This window comes from Rattus norvegicus, chromosome 20, assembly GCF_036323735.1.
Source record: "Rattus norvegicus strain BN/NHsdMcwi chromosome 20, GRCr8, whole genome shotgun sequence".
In the NCBI taxonomy this organism is placed as follows: Eukaryota; Metazoa; Chordata; class Mammalia; order Rodentia; family Muridae; genus Rattus; species Rattus norvegicus.
Window position 1 is genome coordinate 47,362,395 of NC_086038.1, and position 24,609 is coordinate 47,387,003.

At 49.5% G+C, this 24,609-nt stretch overlaps 1 protein-coding gene across 4 annotated transcripts in view; it reads right to left on the minus strand.

Annotated features, from left to right (window-relative positions):
• Nucleotides 1–18,187: 18,187 nt before the first annotated feature.
• Nucleotides 18,188–24,609, minus strand: part of Afg1l (AFG1 like ATPase) — a 169,726-nt gene continuing 163,304 nt past the window's right edge. For 3 of the 4 annotated variants that reach the window (NM_001037656.1, XM_039099033.2, XM_063279481.1), the window contains 3 exon segments: nt 18,188–18,796; nt 21,088–21,201; nt 24,049–24,189. In NM_001037656.1, the coding sequence (NP_001032745.1) occupies nt 18,671–18,796; nt 21,088–21,201; nt 24,049–24,189 (381 nt within the window). In that variant the 3' untranslated portion in view covers nt 18,188–18,670. 4 annotated transcript variants of the gene reach the window in all.

Below are 24,609 nucleotides of genomic sequence, written 5' to 3' on the forward strand. Positions count from 1 at the left end.
TTCCATTTTGATGAAACTTAGCTTATTACTGTTTTACTTTATACACAGCCATTACACCATTCCCAAAGATCATCTGAGCATGTGCGTGTGCAGCTCTCCCTCCCCCTCCCTCTCTCTCTGTCTCTCTGTCTCTCTCTGTTCTTCATTCATTCATGAGTCTCTGACCCACTTCTTGCCAATACCACATCATTCCAGTCATGGCGGTTCTGAATCTTACGGTTGGCTAGAATGGAGCCTTTCTCCTTCATTGACATTTCTCAAAGTTGCTCTGGCTTTTCTTACTTCCGTTTGCCTTCCCATACATATCTAAGTGTGCCAGTTCCTGCTTGCAGTTTGATAAGGAATTCACTGAGTCCTGTATCTGTGAGAATCATCATGCCTGCTTTGCTGAGTCATCTAGTCCATGAACATGGTATGTCTTCCTGGTGACTCAGTTTTCTTACCTTTGACCATCAGTATTTTGTGGCTGTCAGCATGTAAGCCATGTGCATGTTGTGTGGTTCAGACAGAGGTCTTTCCTCTTCCTCTTCCTCCTCCTTTCCCTCCTCCTCTTCCTCTTCTTCCTCATCTTCCTCCTCCTCCTTCCTCCCCCTTTCCCCCTCCTCTTCTTCCTCTTTCTCTTCCTCCTCTTCCTATTTTTCCTCATCTTCCTCCTCCTCCTCTTCCTCCTCTTTTTTTAACTTTTGAAACTGTAGGAAATGATAAATAAATAATAAAGAAAGGAAGAAAGAAAGAAAGAAAGAAAGAAAGTGTAAGCAGATGAAAAACACAACAGAGCCAACACTACCATCCCTGCCCCAGCCCAGCCCACATATCTAGACAGGAAACGAGAACATTTTCTGAAGGATTTTAAGCAGTAAGAGACAAGAGGCCACTGTGGGGTGACTGGAAAGGACAGAGAGGTTTCTGGGTTGCAGTGGATCCTTACAGAGGGCTAGCAGGTAGGAACAATGGGTGTTCCCTGGAACAGATCCCAGATGCAGGACTGGAGTCACCACACAGCCCCCGTCCATGTAAAGAACACAGTCCCCTCCCGTGCATTTCCTGTGCAGCTGCAGGGTGAGGCAGCTCTGTTACACCATGAACTCATGACTTAATCGCTCTTTTACCCGGAGACCATAATTATTCAACCGAAGCGAGTAACCTGCAATCTCTAAATGAAGACAGGGTGATTACCTTCCTCTGTTTACCTGCACTTATGAACCTTTGCCTGGGTAGTGAGTAGAAGGGGCCATCTTGGGCCTCTGACTGGGGGCCCTTGAAGGTGCACTTAAGCCACAGTGCTCGTTGCTTCTTTTACCTTTGTTAGAAGCCTGGGTTTTTCCCCTTCCGCTTTACAATGTGCTTGGCAAAGCTTCACTTTGTAGTTTTCCACATTTTAACCTTTATGCTTTAATAAATAGTAAGTGGAATTGTGCCCTGTCCCCGCCCCCATGTCCCATAGCATGTCCACCGAGTGACATGATCACATCTCTCTACCTCATTAGGACAAGCGACACCAGTTGGGATTTGGGGTATTTAGGGAGACAAGGAGTGAAAACAAACTCTGACCCCTCATAATTCATTGCTCTTGGCCGAGTTCTGCCTTTCTCTCATTCCTGCGGTGGGTACTGTCCTTACACATCTGAAAAGGAGAGTGACCTAATCCTCTAGTGTTCTGTGAAGGGTGTGGCTAATGTCACCATTCACTGGCAAAGGTCAGGACAATGACCAGATGTGGGCCACCTCTGGGGAAGCTGCTTCTCCTGTCTATGGCTGGAGCTAGATGGTGTCCTTGACCTTGGTCTCTAGTGGGGCTGGAACCTGTTTCATTGTCCATCAAATGTGAATCAAGATGGCCTCCTTGACAAGCCCTGTCTTGTCTTTTACTGTTGGCCTTCTCCAGCTTTCTCAGCAGGATGTGCCTCTGGATCTTGACCCGCCCACCTTCCCTGCCTTTCCCAGGTGGTGAGCCTCACTTGTCTGCACTCTCCTCGTGGACCTCTCCTGGGCCACGGTTGTACTGCAGAGGCAGGGAGCGCACCAGGAACAGTCTGGAGAAGGCATCAACCTCCCTGCCTCATTCTTGCTTCAACTGTGTAGTCTTCTAATTTTAGGGTCTTCATTGCTAATGTGAGGAGACATAATTGGCTTTAATGTTTATTTTGTGTGTTCTGACTTTGCTTTTTCTTTATAGACTTCATTGTAGATACTCTGGGATTTTATCCTCAGTCAGTCATAGAATTTGAAAACTCGGTTTGTAGTTCTTCCTTTCTGGTCTGTTTCCCTTCTATTTCCTTTCATTGCCCACTCTGCCAGGAGAACTCTGTAAGTTAAATAAGAGTCTGGAGCGTGCGAGTCCTTTCCCGTCCTGATCTTGGAGTGACAGCACCATCTACCACCAGCTTCCCACCCTCCAACCCCTCCCACCCCCCCAACCAACCCCATCTCCACACCAACCCCATTCCCCACCCCAATCCCTCCCACTCCCCACCTCAACCCCACCCCCACCCTGTCCCACCCCCACTCCAACCCCTCCCACCCCAACCCCAACCCCCCCATCCTTATGAGGAAAATAGTGACAGGTTTGCTCTTTTTCCAAGTGTGTGTGTGTGTGTGTGTGTGTGTGTGTGTGTGTGTGTGTGAGAGAGAGGGAGAGAGAGAGAGAGAGAGAGAGAGAGAATGTGTATGTGGGAGAGACAGAGAGGAAGAACTTGTGTGTGTGTGTGTGTGTGTATGTGTGTGAGAGAGAGAGAGAGAGAAAGAGAGAGAGAGAATGTGTTTGTATGTGGGAGAGACAGAGAGGAAGAACTTGTGTGTGTGTGTGTGTGTGTGTGTGTGTGTTGCTGAAGATTGCGCCTAGCATGTTCTCTACCACTGAGTTATACTCCCAGCCCCACAGAATGTTCTTACGATGAATGTATAGTGAGTCTTGTCAAATGCTCGCTGTCGCGGGTTGGCCTAGTGCTGCTCTTATTCTAATGCCAAGACTGGTGCCCCAGAGAGAGAGAGAACCACGGCGGAGACAGGACCATGAGGAGGGAGGGAAGATGAGGAATGAAGAACATGCAGGGGGAGAGAGAGGACAGTGGCCATGGGCTAAGAGAGGGGAGAGCATGGCCCTGAGGGCTGCCCAATTGGAGCTAAGAGCAGCCCAGATGGAACAAGTAAATAGTAGTAACTCGGGATTATTGATAGGAAAGTGGATTCTAACAGCATGGAGGGAGGCAGCTGCCTGGCTACTGTGCTGTTTAAGGCTTACTGTACATATAAAGGCTACGTGTGCAGTTTTTATCCAGGAAACCAATAACCTAAGGCAGGATAGAAACCCCGCACTGGGATTTTTAGTATTTTTACACCACTTATTATGCATACATTTCTCAGATTGTGCAAAACTAATTTAGCCTTAATTCTGTGGATTGTAGTAACTGTTTTTTCAAATCCTGGGTTAGCTTTACACTTCCTTGGCTATGATATGTAACTGGCATTTTGGGGTTTTGTTTTGTTTTGTAACAAAGTCTACAGGCCCAGACTAGCTTCCAACTTGTGATCCTCCTGCCTCGGCCTCCTGTGTGCTGGGGTTGTAAGAACACATCGCCGGGGTTGGGGATTTAGCTCAGTGGTAGAGCGCTTGCCTAGGAAGCGCAAGGCCCTGGGTTCGGTCCCCAGCTCCGGAAAAAAAAGAACCAAAAAAAAAAAAAAAAAAAAAAAAAAACAAAAAAAAAAACCACATCGCCACACACGGTTTACAACTCTTTTATGTGTTGGCTGATTGTGTGTGCTAGCATTTTCTTTACAGTTTTGTGTTTAGATCCATGAGGATCATTGATCTTTATTTGTTTGTTTGTTTGTTGTTTGGTGTATTGCTGCTGGTTTTAATGTCCGAGTATCTCCCGCTTCGTGAGACTAGGGGAACGTCCCTTCCACTTCTGTTTTCTAAAAAAGAAAAAGAAAGAAAAAGAAAGGACTGAACATGACAGATTTCTCCAGGGAAGTTGTAAGTTACTGGTTCTGATCCACTCGTGGTTGTAGGGCTTTCCTGTGTGTGTCATACGGTGTGAGTCACATGTTTGTGTTTGCCAAGGGACGGGTTCACTTCATGGAAGTTGCCAAATGTCAGATGAGGTCCACCTCACAAACACGTGCGTGGAGAACTGGCTGGAGTCTTCTTTCTATCACACGTGTGGGGCTCCTTGCCAAATACGTTTGACATCATTTTTGGCTACAGATCACATCAATCTCGTGTGATGCAAGATTTGAACAGGTTGCCTCTGGCCCACCTCTCAGTGCAAAGTGCGTCACAGATTCTGTGATGTAAAGGTCTTGCCTTTATGGAACAGCTATACTGGTGACATCGTGATGTGATTCCTTGCCAGCTAGGGGGACAGAGATGCTATTTTCAGGCTTCAGCATGGTGGGGCCATGTTTCCCTGGGAGTAGGAGAAGGTGTCAGACCATGCTGTCTGACTACGCAGGACCCAGAGAGTACTGTTCTGCTGAGAAAACACAGGGTAGAGCAGTCTTCATTTCTGATTAGAAATATGTTGTGAGACTCATAGCATAGCATAGCATAGCATAGCATAGCATAGCATAGCATAGCGCAGCACAGCGCAGCGCAGCACAGAACAGAGCAGAACAACTCAGCGCAGCACAGCGCAGCACAGAACAGAGCAGAACAACTCAGCACAGCACAGCACAGCGCAGCGCAGCACAGCTCAGCGCAGCGCAGAGCAGAACAGCACAGCACAGCACAGAGCAGAACAGAACAGAATCGAGACTAAATGTGCTTTCCCCTCCCAACCCAGGGACCACCAAGTGCCCTGTATAAGCCCCAGACCTACCGGCAGCCACTGCCCACTCTGGCACTTGCAGTGTGCCAATTTGCTTCCCCATGCTCATCCTGTTTCCCGGAGATAAAGGTCTCCAAGCCCATCCATGCTGCTGTGCTTGAGTTTGGCGTGTAGATTACTTATATTCTCATCCCTGATGTTTCTGATGAACCACCAAGTTGGAGGGCAAGAAGTAAGATAACAGGGGTTGGGGATTTAGCTCAGTGGTAGAGCGCTTGCCTAGGAAGCCCAAGGCCCTGGGTTCGGTCCCCAGCTCCGAAAAAAAAAAAAAAGAACCAAAAAAAAAAAAAAGAAAGAAAGAAATAAGATAACAAGTCAGCCTTAACTAAGCATCCAACCGGAAGTACCCATGGCTAACACTGCTGCTTGATACATAGTTGCTAGGAAGGAAACACTATGTATACTGGCCATAGGTCACCCAGATATCAACGTGAGACCTATGCATTTAACCCAGCTCTTCTGGGTCCAAAGAGCAAAAATGAGGAAAGCAAGTCACTACATCTCTAGGAGCTGAGACCCTTACTGGTGTCCCCAGCTCTGACACAGACCTCTCTGCCATTTGAAACACTTGGAGAGAGATAAACAGAGGCAGGAGACAGCAGTTCTGTATAGTCTTGCCATGGATCAGACAGGCTCTTGCTATGTATCCCGAAACACAACACCTAGTCCAGGCTTTGCCTCAGACCTGTGGGGATCCCCTTGCTTTAACGCTTCCTTGCCTCTGTTACAGGCATTTACCATCACATCTGGTCAACTGCAGCTCTTTGAACGGGACAGGCATGGACTTAGGGACAGAACAAGTTTGAGGACTCTTCCCTAACCCCACAACCCTGGAGCATCACTTCCAGCCTTGGAAGGAGACTGAAATGGTGTGGAAGGTGGCTTCTGAGGACTGGGCAGAGCCCAGGGGAAGGCTTCTAGGCTCTGGTGTCAAGGAGGGGTCAGCCTCTAAGAACCGTGCCTTGAGCTTCTTCAAGCTAGTCGCACTTGCTGGGTCAGGAAGGTGAGCCCGCCTGTGCCTGGCTGACCTCAGGTGGTCCTGTGGCTTCTAACCTGTGCTGTAACAAAGATGACATCATCCCTTGCTCTCTCTCACTGGTAACTTGTTGAAGTTTGGTCCTGGCTCTCCCTCTCAGCCCTGTACTCCCAAAAATAAGACTCAGACTTAAAATATATTTACACATACCTTGGCCATGTAGCTAGGATCTTCTCTGACTAGATCATAACTTAAAATAACCCATTAATTTTTATCCACATTCTGCCACATGGCTGGTGACCTGTGCTCAGGCCCCATGTGTCTGTCTCGTCCCATCTTCCCAGCGAATCTCCCACGTCTGGCTCTCTCCCAGAATTCTTTCTTTCTCCAGGATGCTCCACCTTCTTTCCTATAGACCATAGGTTTTAATGGACAGGCGATGTAACCATCCAACATACAAGATATTCTCTCTACAGTAACTCCGTGGCCTCCCCACCTGTCCGACAGGCAAATCTTCCCACTGCTTCTTCAAGTTTAACCAGCAGCTACAGAAGCGTGTGGGGCTACACTGGGCCTTAGCTCAGCCAGCATTGAGACCATTTTGTCCCAAACTCAACATTGTTTTAGTGTGGCTTGCTGCTTATTTTTGCGTTGCGAAATCTGATTATGTCGGGACTATAAAAGTCTAAGCAATTATTTTTTAATTCTACAGACTGTGTTACTCTAATCAACAGAAATCAGCCGATACTTATTCAGCAAATAAATTTAATATTCCGCATGCTACGGGGTTCTGTTAAAAATATGATAGGTTATTAGTGCAAAATGAGAGGTGCACACTGATGACAGCAGCAGTTTTTACATATCCCCGCTCTCAAGTTCGGATTCTAAGAGGGAGGGTTCTGGAGGACAGCTCACATCTGACTTTTCTTTAAACATTTGGAAAAATAATAGTCTAGTCATTTTGCCTCTTCTGAGTTTCCATAAGTAAGTGGTCATTTCTCTTGGCACTTAGCAAGCACTGTACTGAGTTCAGTACTCATTTAATAAGGGAGAAACAAGGGGTGCTTAGAACTCTGTCCCTTTCTGTCAACCTCCAACCTTTCTCTGCCTTTTGCTATGATTCCTGGCTGACTCGACAGCCCTCCACATCCCCAGATAAAGTCATTCTTGCTCACTGTATTGTGTCTGTTTGTCCCTAAGAGGTTAAGAGTCCGTCTTGGTCAGGGAGTTTCTCCTATTCACGTAGACGTGTCTCTGCCTGGCTCTTTGAATAACAGTGAGTGAATGGATGGATGGTTGGTGAATACTTGTATGCTGTTTTTGTTTTTGTTTTTGTTTTTTTTTTCTTTTTTTCGGAGCTGGGGACCAAACCCAGGGCCTTGCACTTGCTAGGCAAGTGTTCTACCACTGAGCTAAATCCCCAACCCCTGTATGCTGTTTTTAACGACTTCATTGACATACATTCACATATAAAATCCAACCATTCAAACAGTTCAGTGCTCCTTGTTAATCCGTATGCAGTAACTTCCCCTCCTCATCCAGCTGTATGTGATAACCCCACCTCTCTGTTCAAATGCGCGTAATAAACACGCCGAGCTTCCGGGGTGCTGTGGATTCTTCATCAGAGTCTTGTTCAACAGATCTCAGCTTCTCTGTATGTCTTCCTGTATGGAAATAAGAACGGGGAAGGGGCGGGGGGGGGGGGCTGGGGAGAAGGGTGACAGAGTCACATAACAAATCCTGAATCCGGGACTCAGAATCTAGAGACCAGCACCAGGGTGCAGATCTGGGTTTTGGGGCAGGGCCTAAGCTTGTCTGCAATGCTTGAGCCAATCCCAAGCTCCTAAATCCTGAGCCAATCATATCTCGCCACATCATCACTATGCCCCAATGAAAGCTCTGCACGATGAGTATCTTAGAAGGTAACTCACCTCTTAGGACTTCCGGGAACATGGGGGAAGCAGCCACTTCCCTGGCCTCTGTTCACCAGTGCGCATCAGGACTCTCCGAGGAGTCGCAGGACCCTGTGGTGCTTCATTCTCCATCCCATTTTTTCCTTATCAAGGTTGACTTCCATGTCCCCCTTACCTGTGTCTGTGTATTCTTTCTTCAAGTCCCTGGAGTCATGCCCGATTCGGTAGCAGACAGTCTAGAACGGGACGTGGGAATTAGGGAAGAGATGCGTTTGGGAATAATTGGTCTCAGATGGTCTTCGTAGCTATAGGAATCAAAGCGTGTAAGGGGGCTGGAGAGAAGGCAGCAGGGGGAAGGACTCAGACTCTGTTCTCAGCACCCACGTGGTGGCTCACAACCATCCATAACTCCAGTTCCAGGAACCTACATCCTTCTTCTGGTACCAGGCATACATACGGTACCTACACATACATCTAGGTAGACACACATATAAAATAAATCTTTTTAAAAAGAGAGAGTGTGAAGAGAATGCTGTGTGTAAAAGCTCTTTGTCTAATACTGAATGTGGCTTTCACAGTTATAAAATCCACCACCGGACGGTGCAAAGCAAAGGCCCTCACCAGCTGCACCTCCGTCATGCCTGGGTAGACACGAACTTTGTTATAAACTGCGCAGTCTCTGGTATTCTGTTACAGCGACGCAAAACAACCAGGAAGGCGTCATTGGCATTTCTGGGCCTTGTTCTGGGCAACTTTTCCAGAAGCTCCACGATGTGATGTTACACCTGACTTTGTCCTAGTGTGCTTTCTACGGCTGTGATAAACGCCATGGGGCAGAAAGGGTTTAGTTCACCTCACAGTTACAATGGAGCAGGAAGAGAAACCAAGGTAGGAAGCAGGGACTGAAGCCGAGACCAGGAAGAACACTGCTTACCTTTCACAGCTCAGCCTGCGTTCTTAGACAACCCAGGACCATTTGCCTAGGGATGGCACTGCCCACAGTGGGCTGCGCCTTCCCCCCATCAATCATTAATCAAGAAAATGCCTCCACAGATTTGCCTACAGACCCATCTAATGAAAGCATTTGGGGGGAGGCGGGTAGAGTGGTTAAGAGCACTGACTGCTCTTCCAGAGGCCCTGAGTTCAAATCCCAGCAACTACATAGTGGCTCACAACCATCTGTAAAAGAATCTGATGCCCTCTTCTGGTGTGTCTGAAGAACTCTCTTCAGAGTACAGTGTACTCACATAAAATAGATAAATAAATCTTTTTTAAAAATATTCTCCATGAAAGCATTTTTTTAATTCTTTGAGGTTCCTTCCTCCCGGAAGACTCCAGTTTATGTTAACGCCCCCGCCCTGCTTCCCCACTCTCCCACCCATAGCAGCACAGGTTGGCATGTGACAAGACTCCAAGTCAGACACACACACACACACACACACACGCACGCACGCACACACACACACACACACACACACGCACACACACACACACACACACACACACAGCCAAGCTAGGAGTGAGAGCAGAGGGCAGAGCCCCTCCCCCGGAGGTGGAGTTTAACCTTGCCAAGGGGAGGGGCCTCCGTAGCAGTTACAAGAGGGTCTAATATGGGAACCACACTCCACTCTAAAAATGATCGCAGGTCTCAAACGATTTTGGGAGCAGGAGCTGGAGGACGGGTGGACGCGGATCACCCTGTTAGAAATGAAAGCAAATGTTACCCAGATGCGATGGCACATGGCTGTCATCTCAGCTCTAGGAAGGCTGAGGCAAGAGGAGCAGAAGTTTGATGTCGGGTGGGTTGTTTCGAACTAAACATTGCATTTTAAATAATCTTTACATAAACCGCGCGTCCTCCCTCTTAGCACATTGTTGGTGAACATCAGGGCAGGAAGCCGTGGTGCCCTGCAAACCACAAGGCTGGTTTGTTGTTACCATGGGTGTGAGGATGAGGCAGGAGTCCTTGCCTTCGGGATGGAGGGAGAGACACGGGCATGGGAGGGTACCCACGAGGCTTTGAGATGGCCTCGTGTATTCGTGACTTGGGCACCAAGACCTAGGATACAGCAGAGCTTGGCCATCCCTTGAAACTGGAGTCCAGGCTGCAGTTTGGCCGCGTCATCGCCAGACGCTGCTGAACCAGGGTTCCATGGGGAGCATTAAAGAACATGGGTGCTGGGCTCCCCCTCTGCCGGGTTGCCTGGCTCTCTGGGGCGCCCTGGGGGAGTAAGGAAGCCTTGAGAATTCCCAACCGGAAGGCTTTTCCCTGTCAGTTCACCCACTGACCACAAGATGGTGCCCTCTTCATGGGAAATGGCTGAAGACCACCAAGCGAGCAACAGTTTCAGTATTCAGTGGATTTCAGGACATCCCACAGCATCTCAGCCTGTGTCCTTGGAGTGAGGCTGGGGGCAGCGGTCCTTGTTCCTCTGTAGGAAACCGCCGGTGTGGGCTGCGTTTTCAGTTTTGCATTTCTCAACGGTGGAGAGTTTACAGTAGTCAGGGGTGGAACATTCCCGAGCACGGCTGGTTACCCAGCTAACCCTCTACCATCTGCAGCAAACTTGCTATTGCTTTCCCCAGAACAGCCCTTTGGGGGAAAATGAGGCCAAGAGTCACAGTAAAAACCAGCACAAGAGTTTCCTGGTTCTAGAAGAATCCAGACCACCTAAGGTCACATAGGTCACAGTCAGCGCTGGGGAAGACCTCCCAGGGCAGCCGACATCTCCTGCTGCAGCTGGCCCAGCATGGGGACAGACTCAAGGCCAGACAGCCTACCTCGACCTTTGGAGATATGACCCCACTCACTTGAGGTTTTTCCGTCCGGCATGGAGAGGCTGCAGGTGTGAGTTTTACAGGCTGGGAAGTGAAGAGTGTAGAAGTTAGTGTCTAGATCCTTCCCGATGCACTACTGTGTGTCTTAGCACCTCTGGCCTTAGTTTCCCTGTCTGATGGGTGGGTGGGTGGATGGATGGATGGATGGATGGATGGATGGATGGATGGATGGATAGATGGGTGGATGGGGGGCACTTCAGGTAAGCCCATGAGCTCCGGGCTGTTCTACAACCCCAGCGAAAAGACTGGCAAGCAAGGAGCCTCACAGACCACAGCCGGGAGAGAGGCTAGAGCGAGGCTTTCTAGTGTGGAATCATTACACACCACACTTCGGAACTGTGGGCAGAGTATCCCTAACTTGAAATTCAAACCCTGGGCTGCCCCACCAGGTGGAGCTTTTGGTATGCTGACTGGTATTGTCCAGTGGAAAAGTCCATGCCTGCCCTCATATGACAGGTTGTGGTCAAAATGTGGGCAGTGGGTGGGGGGCTCGGCAGTTAAGAGCACTTGATGCTCTCCGCAAGGACCCAGGTTCAGTTCCCAGCACCACACGACAGCTCACGACCAGCTATAGCTTCAGTTCTAGGGGATCTGAGTCCTTCTGGCCTTTGAAGGTTTCAGGTATGCACAACATGGCACGCATGTACACGCAGGCAAAACGCCCATATATCTAATATATGATATAACATATAAAGAATATATTTTAAACACAGGTACACACTAGAAATGACATATAAAATCATTGTATTATTTTATACATAGGTTTATGTGAAACTTAATTGAGTTGTAGTCCCATTCCAAAGACATCTCATTGTAAATACGCAAATACCCCAAATCTAAGGGACACTCGGCATTCAGACCCTTCTGGCCCTGAGCACCTAAGTTTTCCTTTTGGTCTGGCTGCTATATTGCTTCTTCGTTTTCTCTTTTTCTCGGATGCTGACCTTGGGAAGAGAACAGGATGATGATGGATCATTTCCAGCACAGGTGAACTCCATCCTCCTGCATCTGATACGGAGGCAGAACCCTTGCACTGGCCGTCCAGCCCTCCTCTCTGAACCACCCGCCACCCCCCAACTGAGACAGGCCCTCCCACCAGGGCCTCTCCCACAAGGCCTAGAGAGCTGGGGATCTGGAGGGACAAAAGGGACAGGAGATGGCGCCCTGCAGTTATGCAGGCCGAGCCTTTCACTGCAGTTCAACCTACACACGGTCTTTAAAAGCTGTCTAAACACGTTAGTAGCAGAGGGATAAGCCATGCACTAAAGGTCCGTGAAGGACACAATTGTGTTCCAAACTGACCACGGGCGTGAGGGTGATCTGGCTGTGTTATCTGCCACACGCTGATCACCAGGTTGATTTGACTCACACGGCTGGGTAGGTAGGTGTCCCCTGCTTTTTCCTCTTCTGTCCATGTGTCCTTCCTAAAGCTTCTCTCCGTGGAAGACAACCTTCCCCAACAGGGGCCCACCTTGCTTGGAAGTGTGCACAGAGTGCGGGTCTTTCTGCAGAAATCTCCAAACAAGCTTTTAAGGCCCAAACCTGGACCTTGAACAAAAACAGGAGTGTGGGGCTGTGCCACCAGTACCATACACTCTGTCCTCTGTCCTCTGTCTATCCATCTACACTGTCTTTTTATTTAATGTGAAAAGTGAAAGCTAATCTTTAGAATTGGGGTGTGGCTGAGTGACAGATGCCTGGCACGTGAGGCCTTGGGTTGAGACCCCAGCACTGCACACGGAGACACACGCACATATACACAGATGCACTGAGACACACACACACACAGATACACAGATACACTGAGACACACACACACACAGATACCCACACATATACACAGATACACTGAAACACACAGAGAGACACACAGACACACAGAGATACACATATACACAGATGCACTGAGACACACACACACACACAGACACACAGAGATACACGCATATATACACAGATGCACTGAGACACACAGACACACAGACACACAGAGATACACGCACATTTACAGATACACAGAGACACACACACACACACACAGACACACAGACACCCACACAGACACACAGACAGAGACACGCACATATACACAGATGCACTGAGACACACACACACACACACAGACACCCACACAGACACATAGATACCCACACAGACACACAGAGATACACACATATACACAGATGCACTGAGACACACACACACACACAGACACACAGACAGAGACACGCACATATACACAGATACACTGAGACACACAGACATATACACAGAGACATACAGAAATACAGAGACACACACAGACACAGAGATACACACAGAGATACCCATACAGACACAGATACACTGAGACACACAGAGACACACACAGACATACAGAAATACAGAGACACACACAGACACAGAGATAGCAGTACAGACACACAGACACACAGAGATACAGAGACACACACACACAGATAGCTGTACAGACACACAGACACACAGAGATATGCATACACACACACACACACACACACACACACACATTTAAAGATGAAGTTGTTCCTCCATGAGCTCTGAACAACAGCTGTGCTGTTAGCTCCTGGATGCTCACAAGTCAAGAGCAAACAAGGTTCTGTTTATAAACAGGGTAAAATGACATGGGTTCCCAGTTGTGAGATGTGAACCTCTGGCCAAGTGACTCCACTCTCCCAAGCCTTGGTTTCCTGACCTGTAATTCTCTTTGTAGGTTTACCTTTTAAACCGTGACATAGTGAGCTATTTTCTTCCAAAGGTTTTGAAACGTGTGTGTGTGTGTGTGTATGTGTGTGTGTGTGTGTGTGTGTGTGTGTGTGTGTGTACAGGTGGTGCAGGTGCCCTTGGAAGCTAGGAGAGAGCAGAGTTACAAATTGTAGGAGTTGAGACTCAAACTCAGGTCCTCTGCAGGAGCAGCACACACTCCAAGCCACTGAGCATCTCCCCAGCTTGGAAACATCTCTTCTCCCTTTATTTATTCTCTTTGGAATTCAGTGTCTCACTTCAGTAAAAAAATCTTTTGGGTAGTGATACAGTTCAGTGCTGGAGCACTTGTCTAGCATAGGGGAAGGCCCTGAGTTTGGTAGCCAGCGTCACAAAATTCCATCCATCCACCCATCCATCCACCCATCCATCCATCATCCATCCATCCATCCATCCATCCATCATCCATCCATCCATCATCCATCCATCCATCTGCCCACCATCCACCCACCCATCCATCATCCACCCATCCATCATCCATCCATCCATCTGCCCACCATCCACCCACCCATCCATCATCCACCCATCCATCCATCCATCCACCCACCCATCCACCCATCCATCCATCCATCATCCACCCATCCATCATCCATCCATCCATCATCCATCCATCCATCCACCCATCCATCATCCATCCATCCATCCACCCATCCACCCATCCATCCACCCATCCATCCATCCATCCACCCATCCATCATCCATCCATCCATCCATCCATCATCCATCCATCCATCTGCCCACCATCCACCCACCCATCCATCATCCACCCATCCATCCATCCATCCACCCACCCATCCACCCATCCATCCATCCATCCATCTGCCCACCATCCACCCACCCACCCATCCATCATCCACCCATCCATCCATCCATCCACCCACCCATCCACCCATCCATCCACCCATCCATCCATCCATCCACCCATCCATCATCCATCCATCCATCCATCATCCATCCATCTGCCCACCATCCACCCACCCATCCATCATCCACCCATCCATCCATCCATCCACCCACCCATCCACCCATCCATCCATCCATCCATCCATCTGCCCACCATCCACCCACCCACCCATCCATCATCCACCCATCCACCCATCCATCCATCCATCCACCCATCCATCCATCCACCCACCCATCCATCCATCATCCATCCATCCATCATCCATCATCCATCATCCACCCATCCATCCATCCACCCACCCATCCACCCATCCATCCATCCATCCATCCACCCATCCACCCACCCATCCATCATCCACCCATCCATCCATCCACCCACCCATCCATCCACCCATCCATCCACCCATCCATCCATCCACCCATCCATCCATCCATCCATCCATCCACCCACCCATCCATCATCCATCCATCCATCTGCCCACCATCCACCCATCCACCCATCCATCATCCACCCATCCATCCATCCACCCACCCATCCACCCATCCATCATCCATCCATCCATCCATCCACCCATCCATCCATCCATCATCCACCCATCCACCCATCCATCCACCCATCCATCCACCCATCTATCATCCATCATCCATCCATCCATCCATCCACCCACCCATCCATCATCCATCCATCCATCTGCCCACCATCCACCCATCCACCCATCCATCATCCACCCATCCATCCATCCACCCACCCATCCACCCATCCATCATCCACCCATCCATCCATCCATCCACCCATCCATCCATCCATCATCCACCCATCCACCCATCCATCCACCCATCCATCCACCCATCTATCATCCATCATCCATCCATCCATCCATCCACCCATCTATCATCCATCATCCATCCATCCATCCATCCATCTATCCATCATCCATCCACCCATCCACCCACCCATCCATCCACCCATCCACCCACCCATCCATCCACCCATCCATCCATCCATCCATCATCCACCCATCCATCCATCCATCCATCATCCACCCATCTATCATCCACCCATCCACCCATCCACCCATCCATCCACCCATCTACCCACCCACCCATCCATCCATCCATCCACCCATCCATCCATCCATCCATCCACCCATCCATCATCCATCCATCCACCCATCCATCATCCATCCATCCATCCATACACCCATCCATCCATCCACCCATCCATCCACCCACCCATCCACCCATCCACCCATCCATCCACCCATCCATCCATCCATCCACCCATCCATCATCCATCCATCCATCCATCATCCATCCATCCATCTGCCCACCATCCACCCACCCATCCATCATCCACCCATCCATCCATCCACCCACCCATCCACCCATCCATCCATCCATCATCCATCCATCCATCTGCCCACCATCCACCCACCCACCCATCCATCATCCACCCATCCACCCGTCCACCCATCCATCCATCCATCCACCCACCCATCCATCCATCATCCATCCATCCATCATCCATCCATCCACCCATCCATCATCCATCCATCCATCCATACACCCATCCATCCATCCACCCATCCATCCACCCACCCATCCACCCATCCACCCATCCATCCACCCATCCATCCATCCATCCACCCATCCATCATCCATCCATCCATCCATCATCCATCCATCCATCTGCCCACCATCCACCCACCCATCCATCATCCACCCATCCATCCATCCACCCACCCATCCACCCATCCATCCATCCATCATCCATCCATCCATCTGCCCACCATCCACCCACCCACCCATCCATCATCCACCCATCCACCCGTCCACCCATCCATCCATCCATCCACCCACCCATCCATCCATCATCCATCCATCCATCATCCATCCATCCACCCATCCATCATCCATCCATCCATCCATACACCCATCCATCCATCCACCCATCCATCCACCCACCCATCCACCCATCCACCCATCCATCCACCCATCCATCCATCCATCCACCCATCCATCATCCATCCATCCATCCATCATCCATCCATCCATCTGCCCACCATCCACCCACCCATCCATCATCCACCCATCCATCCATCCACCCACCCATCCACCCATCCATCCATCCATCATCCATCCATCCATCTGCCCACCATCCACCCACCCACCCATCCATCATCCACCCATCCACCCGTCCACCCATCCATCCATCCATCCACCCACCCATCCATCCATCATCCATCCATCCATCATCCACCCACCCACCCATCCATCCATCCATCCATCATCCACCCATCTATCATCCACCCATCCACCCATCCACCCATCCATCCACCCATCTACCCACCCACCCATCCATCCATCCATCCACCCATCCATCCATCCATCCATCCACCCATCCATCATCCATCCATCCACCCATCCATCATCCATCCATCCATCCATACACCCATCCATCCATCCACCCATCCATCCACCCACCCATCCACCCATCCACCCATCCATCCACCCATCCATCCATCCATCCACCCATCCATCATCCATCCATCCATCCATCATCCATCCATCCATCTGCCCACCATCCACCCACCCATCCATCATCCACCCATCCATCCATCCACCCACCCATCCACCCATCCATCCATCCATCATCCATCCATCCATCTGCCCACCATCCACCCACCCACCCATCCATCATCCACCCATCCACCCGTCCACCCATCCATCCATCCATCCACCCACCCATCCATCCATCATCCATCCATCCATCATCCACCCACCCACCCATCCATCCATCCATCCATCATCCACCCATCCACCCATCCATCCATCCATCCATCCATCCATCCATCATCCATCCTTCCACCCATCCACTCATCCATCCATCCATCCATCCACCCATCCATCATCCATCCATCCATCCATCCATCCTTCCATCCATCCATCCATCCTTCCATCCATCCATCCATCCATCATCCTTCCATCCATCCATCATCCTTCCATCCATCCATCCATCCATCCATCCATCCATCCACCCATCCATCCATCCATCTGTATGAACATGCACACGGCTACACATTTAACTTTTAGAAGCCCTAATTCAGATGTTTTTCCAGTGCTTGGCTACTCTGCTCATCTATCTGCTTGACATAAAGAGTTAATATCCAAAATAGAATGCTGTGCACAGATCACTGAATGACAACAGCCTCACAGAATGCATTTACATCCACATGAGGCGTATGATTGACTACTCTCCCACACAGTTGATTTTCACATCATTTGGAGAAGGGATTGAATAGTCTTTCTCCTCTGAAGAAGAATTAAAGTCTTTAACAAAATTTTTATTATGCGTGAGTGTGTGTGTGTGTGTGTTGAGTACAGGCATGGGTGTGGCAGTCAGGACAACACTGAGAAACTGGTTCTCTCCTGCAGCTATGGTTCCGGGGATTGAACTCATGTCATCAGGGTTGTGCAGCAAGCTCTTTTGTCTGCTGAGCCATCTCAGTGGCCCAGAGTTTAAGATTCTCTTTTTCTTTTAAAAACAAGATTTTTTTTTTTTTTGGTTCTTTTTTTCGGAGCTGGGGACCGAACCCAGGGCCTTGTGCTTCCTAGGCAAGGGCTCTACCACTGAGCTAAATCCCCAGCCCCCAAAACAAGATTTTTAAAAAATGTATGTGTATGTGTGTTTGTCTGCGTGGGTATAGGAGTGTGTGCATGTGCATGTGTGTGAGGGTGGATCGAGTCCCTTGGAGCTAGAATGGCAGGCTGTTTTGGACCACCTGTCGTGGGTGCTAGGAGCTGAACTCTGGTCCTGTGTGAGATCAGCAAGCACTCTTAACTACCAAGCCATCTCTCCAGCCCTTTAAAATCACTGCAACCCAGTTCCCTTTGGTGATGAAACTTAGCAACGATGGGTTCTACTTAGAGGAACCAGACACGATCAGTGGAGGAGAAGTCAGCTTTTATTTACAGAAGATTTGTCAAATGTCCTTTCCAGTTTCCTACGAGGCCCAACTCTGCGACTCAGGATCAAGGACGGGGAGTGACTCTGCCTGCTTCTTATAGCGAATGTGTTTCTAAGGTGACTTCTGTGCAGCCAAAGCTTGGAGATGCACAGACGTCCTGCACTCTCTGCCCGTTTGTACGTTCATGATGAAGTCAGTTGCCGACATGTTGGGTTTTGCAGTGATCTTCAAGAGTGATGATTCCACTTTATGATGCAGAAATAAATCAAAACAAATGTGGATCTACAAAGAAGAGACATCTTCAGTGTGCCCGTCCACTGCCTCAGAGGCAGCAGCCCAGAGGGCAAAGTGCATTGACGAGGAGGAAAAAGATCCTGTCACGTCTCATAGTGACGTAGTGATGTCTCGCTGTCTCGCAGCTTTACCCGGTCACATTTTTATTATTAGTTGTGAAGGTGACAGTTACTTCCTGCTTCTGTCCCCTTCAATCCAGTACTGCTCGGTCTGCATCTCTGTGAGGCGGGAAAGAGTGCGTTGAAAGGAGAAGATTTCCTCCTCCCCGGTAAACATGGAGAGTCCCGCTGAGTCCTGTGGGCAGAACAGACAAAAGCCACCCCCTGTGAAAACCGTAACCCTGAGGGAAGACTTGTAGAAACAAATCCCAGTTTAAAGAAACCTTCAGCCTTATCGATTTAGATGATATATTTTTCCACAGACAATCTCTCAAGTGAGACCAAAGTGCCAACGGGTCTAAACCAATAGATAATCAACAGAACCAGGAAGAAAAAAAAATCAGATCAAAGCCAAGTACAGAGGTTTTGCTCAGAATGGAAGTTTACTGCAAACCCTAAAGGAACGTGCTAGAAAGGAATCTCTCTCCGACAGCAAAAATGGTAATTTTGCCAGGCATGGTGATTTACCCTCTAATCCCAGAACTCCATAGGTTAAGACAGGAAGATTGTAAGTTCAAAACAACACTCTGTCTTACCCACACCACCACCACCACCACCACCACCACCACCACCAGCAGCGAGAGAGGGAGGGAGGGAGAGGGAGAGGGAGGGAGAAGGGGAGGGGGAGGGGGAGGGAAGGGGAAGAGGAAGAGGGAGGAGGCCCAGTAGTTCTAATAATTTAGGAAGCTCCTCAGGGAGCCCTTTCTAGACTGAGAGACTGAGAGGTTCTGTGCACCCTGTCCCTGGAGAAGCTGTCTGAAATCCGACTTTGGTCCCCAGTTACAGGTATTGGGTATTTGGTATTTGCTGAGGGTAGCCAGGGAGCCTTCCTACTGCGAGGGCAGGCAGCACCCTTAGGACTGGGGATATCAACATGGACGTGTGGTCATGAAGACAGCTTTGGATTTTCCTTTCTCTCCCTGGGGGCTTGCTCTTAAGTTCTTTCAGAGAAAATGTCTACGCTCCCCCAAGCCCCTCTTCCCCACTGGGTCCCTGTGACTCTAGGACTCTGAGGTCACAGCCCATGACTTCTTGATGGCCTGAGCTCACTTGGGCCCATGCCTGAACCTTTACTCTTGCAAAACTGTTAAGAGCCTCACTGAGGAACTAGTCAGACTGACTAGCTCCCCGTACACTCCCTGAAATGGACAAGGACAATGGCTGTGTAATAGGCACTGCACTCTGACAGGCAACATTGTGGTGCTGTAGCTCCCACATGAGGGTTTTAGACAGGTAATCCCACACCACTGTAGTCTGGATGTCTGTGCCTTCCAAAATATCCAGGTTGAAACCTTAGCCCTCAAAGGAGTGACGTTATGTGACAAGAGCCTTGGGACTCTGTTGATTAGGTCTTGAGAGTGGAGTCCTCAAGAACAACAATGTCTTCATAAAAGAAGGCCCAGGATGATAATTCCTTCCTTCCCTCCTTCCTTCCCTCCTTCCTTCCTTCCTTCCTTCCTTCCCTCCTTCCTTCCTTCCTTCCTTCCTTCCTTCCTTCCTTCCTTCCTTCCTTCTTTCCTTCCTTCCACAGCGTGAAGCATATGACAAAACAACTTGACCTCAGGCTCAGAGCTGTGAGAAACAGTTCCCAAGGTGGAGAAGCCATACATGTTATTTTGCTATAGCAGCCTGCAGAGTGGGCAGACAAAGCAACCATGTTTTCAAAGTTTACCCCAAGGATGAAAAATGTCTATTCAAGTCAACAAGAATTTACTGTTAGGACTACAATGCCATCCCCGTGTTTGGGGACAAATGGTGGCAATTAAATTCTTTTTGGGATTTAATTATTGCTTTGCTTCACATGATGCACATGATGAAAAGTACATTAGATCCCCTAGAACTTGTGAGCTGCCATGTAGGGGCTGGGAATCGAACCCAGGACCTCTGGAAGAGCAGTCAGTGCTCTAAACCGCTGAGCCATCTCTCCGACTCCAGTGCTGGCAGTTTAACTCTTGACTAATAGGTCAATGGTTTGATAGCTGATCTGTATACCCCCTAATGCTTTCACAGAAGCAGGGAATCCTAATTGAACTGGGAGGAACCCAGAGTTCAAACTGCAGAAAAAAAATCCAGACCATATGAGTCTGTTTCCTACCAAGTATCCCTGAGCCTGGTACCCAGAGCTGCTCTGTGTTTCCTTAGTGAAAAGTCTGGGACTGAAGCACGGATTTCTCTGTAAGCTGGGGGCTCGCTAGGTTCTCTGTGGGACTTGTTTCTGCTCTGTGACAATGAGAGCAAAAGCTCACATGGTCGATGGCGGCTCCAAGATGAGACTCTCAATATGCTGAGATTGAGACAGAGCTGGCTAGACAGCACCGTTCGATGGTTAACCGTACGTCACATTCCTTCTGCAAACCGTGACGTGTGTCAGACTCTAAGCCACTGAGCCATTTTATAAGGAAAGGAAGTGGAGGTAGCATCACCTACCTGGCTCAGCCCCAAGTCATCCATCAGCACCCGACTTTGGTCCGACTCGCTGTCCTGATGCTGATACACAAACAGGCTGGAGATGGGGACCGAGGCGCTGCAGATGATACGCACCTGAAGCAGGGGGACAGTGGACAGTGGGATTCCGCTCACACGGTAAAGAAAACCTGTCTGTCGCAGGAGCAGCTCGGGACTTTGCTTTTACAGGGTCTGGGGTTTTTCCTAGTAGTTTGTACTTACGCACGTAATGTTTGAAACCACACAGCACTTACCAACGCATTTCCATACAGCGTAGACCGCGCTGTGAAGCAGCCAGCGGGGGCTTTATACAGGGAACCCCAGGCCTGTGGCGGTCTCAGTACGGACCCCCGGGTCCTACTCCAGTGGTCTCCTTTATGGCCCCTCCAGAGCCCATGTTGAAAACCTCCCAGTACAGGACTCATAAGAGGTGGGGCCGTTGGGGTCATGACGGTTCCACAAAGATCTGCCTGAACTCTTTTCTCTCTTTAGTATTTATTTCCAGTCATGTGTGTCTGTGTGCGGGTATGTGCTTGAGGGCTGTGCAGCTCAGAAGAGAGTGTGGGATCCCTGGAGCTGGAGTTGGAGGCAGTTGTAAGTGCCCAGCGTGGGTTTGGGTTCTCGGGGAGAGCTGCACTCATTCTTAGCCGAGGAGCCATCTCTCCAGACCTGTCTTCTATTAGCATCCTGCAGGGCACTTTTCAAAGAGAGTAACATCAACTTCCTCCCGTCATCTCGGTACTAGGTGAGTGGGCAGACACGACCACAGCTTGAAAATGGTTTGTCTTTTATGTCCATTAGTTTGTCATACTTGTTCTTCGTGTCATTTTGTTCTTTCAGGTAGATGTAGCTCAGGCTATCCCCCAACCTATTATATTCCTGCCTCTTCCTCCCATGCACCAGGATTATAGGCATGTACACACCATGTAGCTCAGGCTATCCCTCAACCCATTATATTCCTGCCTCTTCCTCCCATGCACCAGGATTATAGGCATGTACACACCATGTAGCCCAGGCTATCCCCCAACTCACCATATTTCTGCCTCTTCCTCCCATGCACCAGGATTATAGGCATGTACACCATGCCCAGCTCCAAAACACATCCCTCCTGATGTTTAAAGAACCCAGGTTTGTTGTGACCCTTTCAAAAATCATCCTTCAAGTAAACAACCAACCCTTTAAATAACATGTTGACTTCAGGGACCCGCATCCCCATTTTATTTTAATAAATCTCTCAATCTCTCAATGGCAACTGGCACTTCTTCCATTGCTTAAATGGAGTGATCTATTTCACAGGCCTTCATGAGTACATTCTAGAATAATGTCTGCTTAACGCTCTCAATTTCCGAAATAAGATAATTCTGACCGGACTTTAAGAGAGAATGAGAGCTCCAAATAAGTGGTTTGGTTATGAATGTCGGGGGCAGTTTCTATCGCACACTGCCAGGTAGAGCGTTGGCTCCCTTAAGGAGTGAGAAGCTGGGAGATGACCGAGTCCAGCTGGGCAAGGGGAGCAGATCTTCTTCAAGGCATTTCCAGCTTGAACGTCAGCCATGTACCCTTTACCCTCTGTGCCAATGCCACTCCCCCACTTTCCTCAAGAAGCCTTTGCCCTTTGAAACCCAGCGACACCCTCCAGCGTCATGGACTGCACCTGGTGCAGTCATGGACCCACCATTAGCACAGGGCAGTGCCTCACACTGATGAGCCTGGAGCCTCAGCTCCCTGACGTCCCTGTCTGCACCTTCTGACCCCCTGCCTGGGGTGGCTGTGCTGCATGCTGACCACAAGATGCTTCACCAGAGCCTGCAGGCTGCCTTTCCCGCTTAGCGCCCTCATCCCACCCTGCCCCTCCTGCCCCAGCAGCCAGCCCTTCATCCCCTGAATATTTATAAGGAATGTGTAAATGCAGCCTCCAGGCCCGAGCCTGGGACTCACTAGCCAGGGTGGGGATGGAGTGGCTCAGGAGCCTGGATTTTAAGTGGCCACAGAGGACTTCCCTGGGCCTCTCTCAACTATTCCTGGACACCAAGGCTCAGAGACCTCTCTCTGTGTGGTCATCTCCAACTAGTAAAGGAACACAATCTCCACAGACGTGAAATTGATGCTGCTTGGGCCCTGGGCCCTGGGCTCCAGGATGACGGCCACCATGTCTCAGTTGGCACTGTCTTTCAGCTTAGCATCTTGCTTGGGATGATAGAGGTCATTGAATGGGTGAGTAAATGAAGCATTAAACTCTCTCATTTCTGTTCCTTCCTCCTTTGCTACAAAATCCCCTCGGCTTTAGAACTATTGTTTAATTCTGAGCAACAACTAGGGAGGGAGATCTTCCCTAGTAGTTTTGAAAGAAACTTAACTCTTTTTACTGTTTGTATCTTCTTTTAGGGTGCATACACTGTGAGGAGGGGCTCACCTGGACTGCGACCAACCTGCTTACACTTCTTCACAAAACCATGCAAGTGTCATTGTTACCCTTCCCTTCTACAGAAGGCAGCAGATCTCAGAGGCTGAGCCAGTCTCTAGAGTGCCAGGGTCCGCTCCTTAACCACTAGGCTATATTGCCTTTTGAGGGCAGGCAATGGCTACGACACAGGGATTGAAAGCAGTACACCATGATGTCCATCTCTTGCTGGTTAGTTCCTCGGTGGGGCTGGTGGGTCGCAGGGAGCATTACCATAAGGCAAAGCACTCATCATCCTTGGTCTGACCTGTGAGCACAGTCTGGCGTGCACAATCTACTTGTGGGATCATGGAGGGGACATGGATGTAGCGGAGGACAACTTGTAATGGAGCTCGACACTACTGCGGGAAGTAAGGGGCAGGAAGTAACGGGCAGGAAGTAACGGGCAGGAAGTAACGGAAGTACTTCCGGGATTCCAGCCCAGGTCACCTGACTTCACAGCCCACAGTGCTCAGTTCTGTGAACATGGCGTCCGTCCTCACCTTGAAGTCGTAGAAGTTGTCAATGAGAGTGATGAATCTGCGCACTTGCGTCCTCTTTGCCAGAGAAAACTGTGGAATGTTCCGTATGATTACCGTATCAAAATTCTTGGATAATTCCAAATAGTCACTTGCTCCGAGTGGCTGTAGGTAAAACAGAGAGAAGGGAGCTGTGGCCATCTTCGGATGGAAAGCTTGTCACAGAGAGATTTAGATGGTAATTTAGGGTGACTAGACCGGATGAGGCAGTTTTTGAAGGCCAGGTAAGGACATAGGCTAGCGAAGCGTCCCTTCCCCTTCCTCCATTTCCCATCCCCAGACCCCCGTGCCTCACCCTGGCTGGAGCCACAACACTCCCCTTAGCCGTGGAAGAGTTTCCGGCTTTGAGTGGGGGAATTTCTGGTTTGACCCAGACACTCTTCCAGGGGCCCCTCCTGCTGAGATGAGGGTTGTGCCTAGCTGTGCCTGCTCTGTTCACTACTTATTAACAGCACTTGGAGGTCTTTCTGTTCCTCAGCTGTCTGGAGAATGGCCATTCCTTTCTGCCTCACAGAATTATGAAGA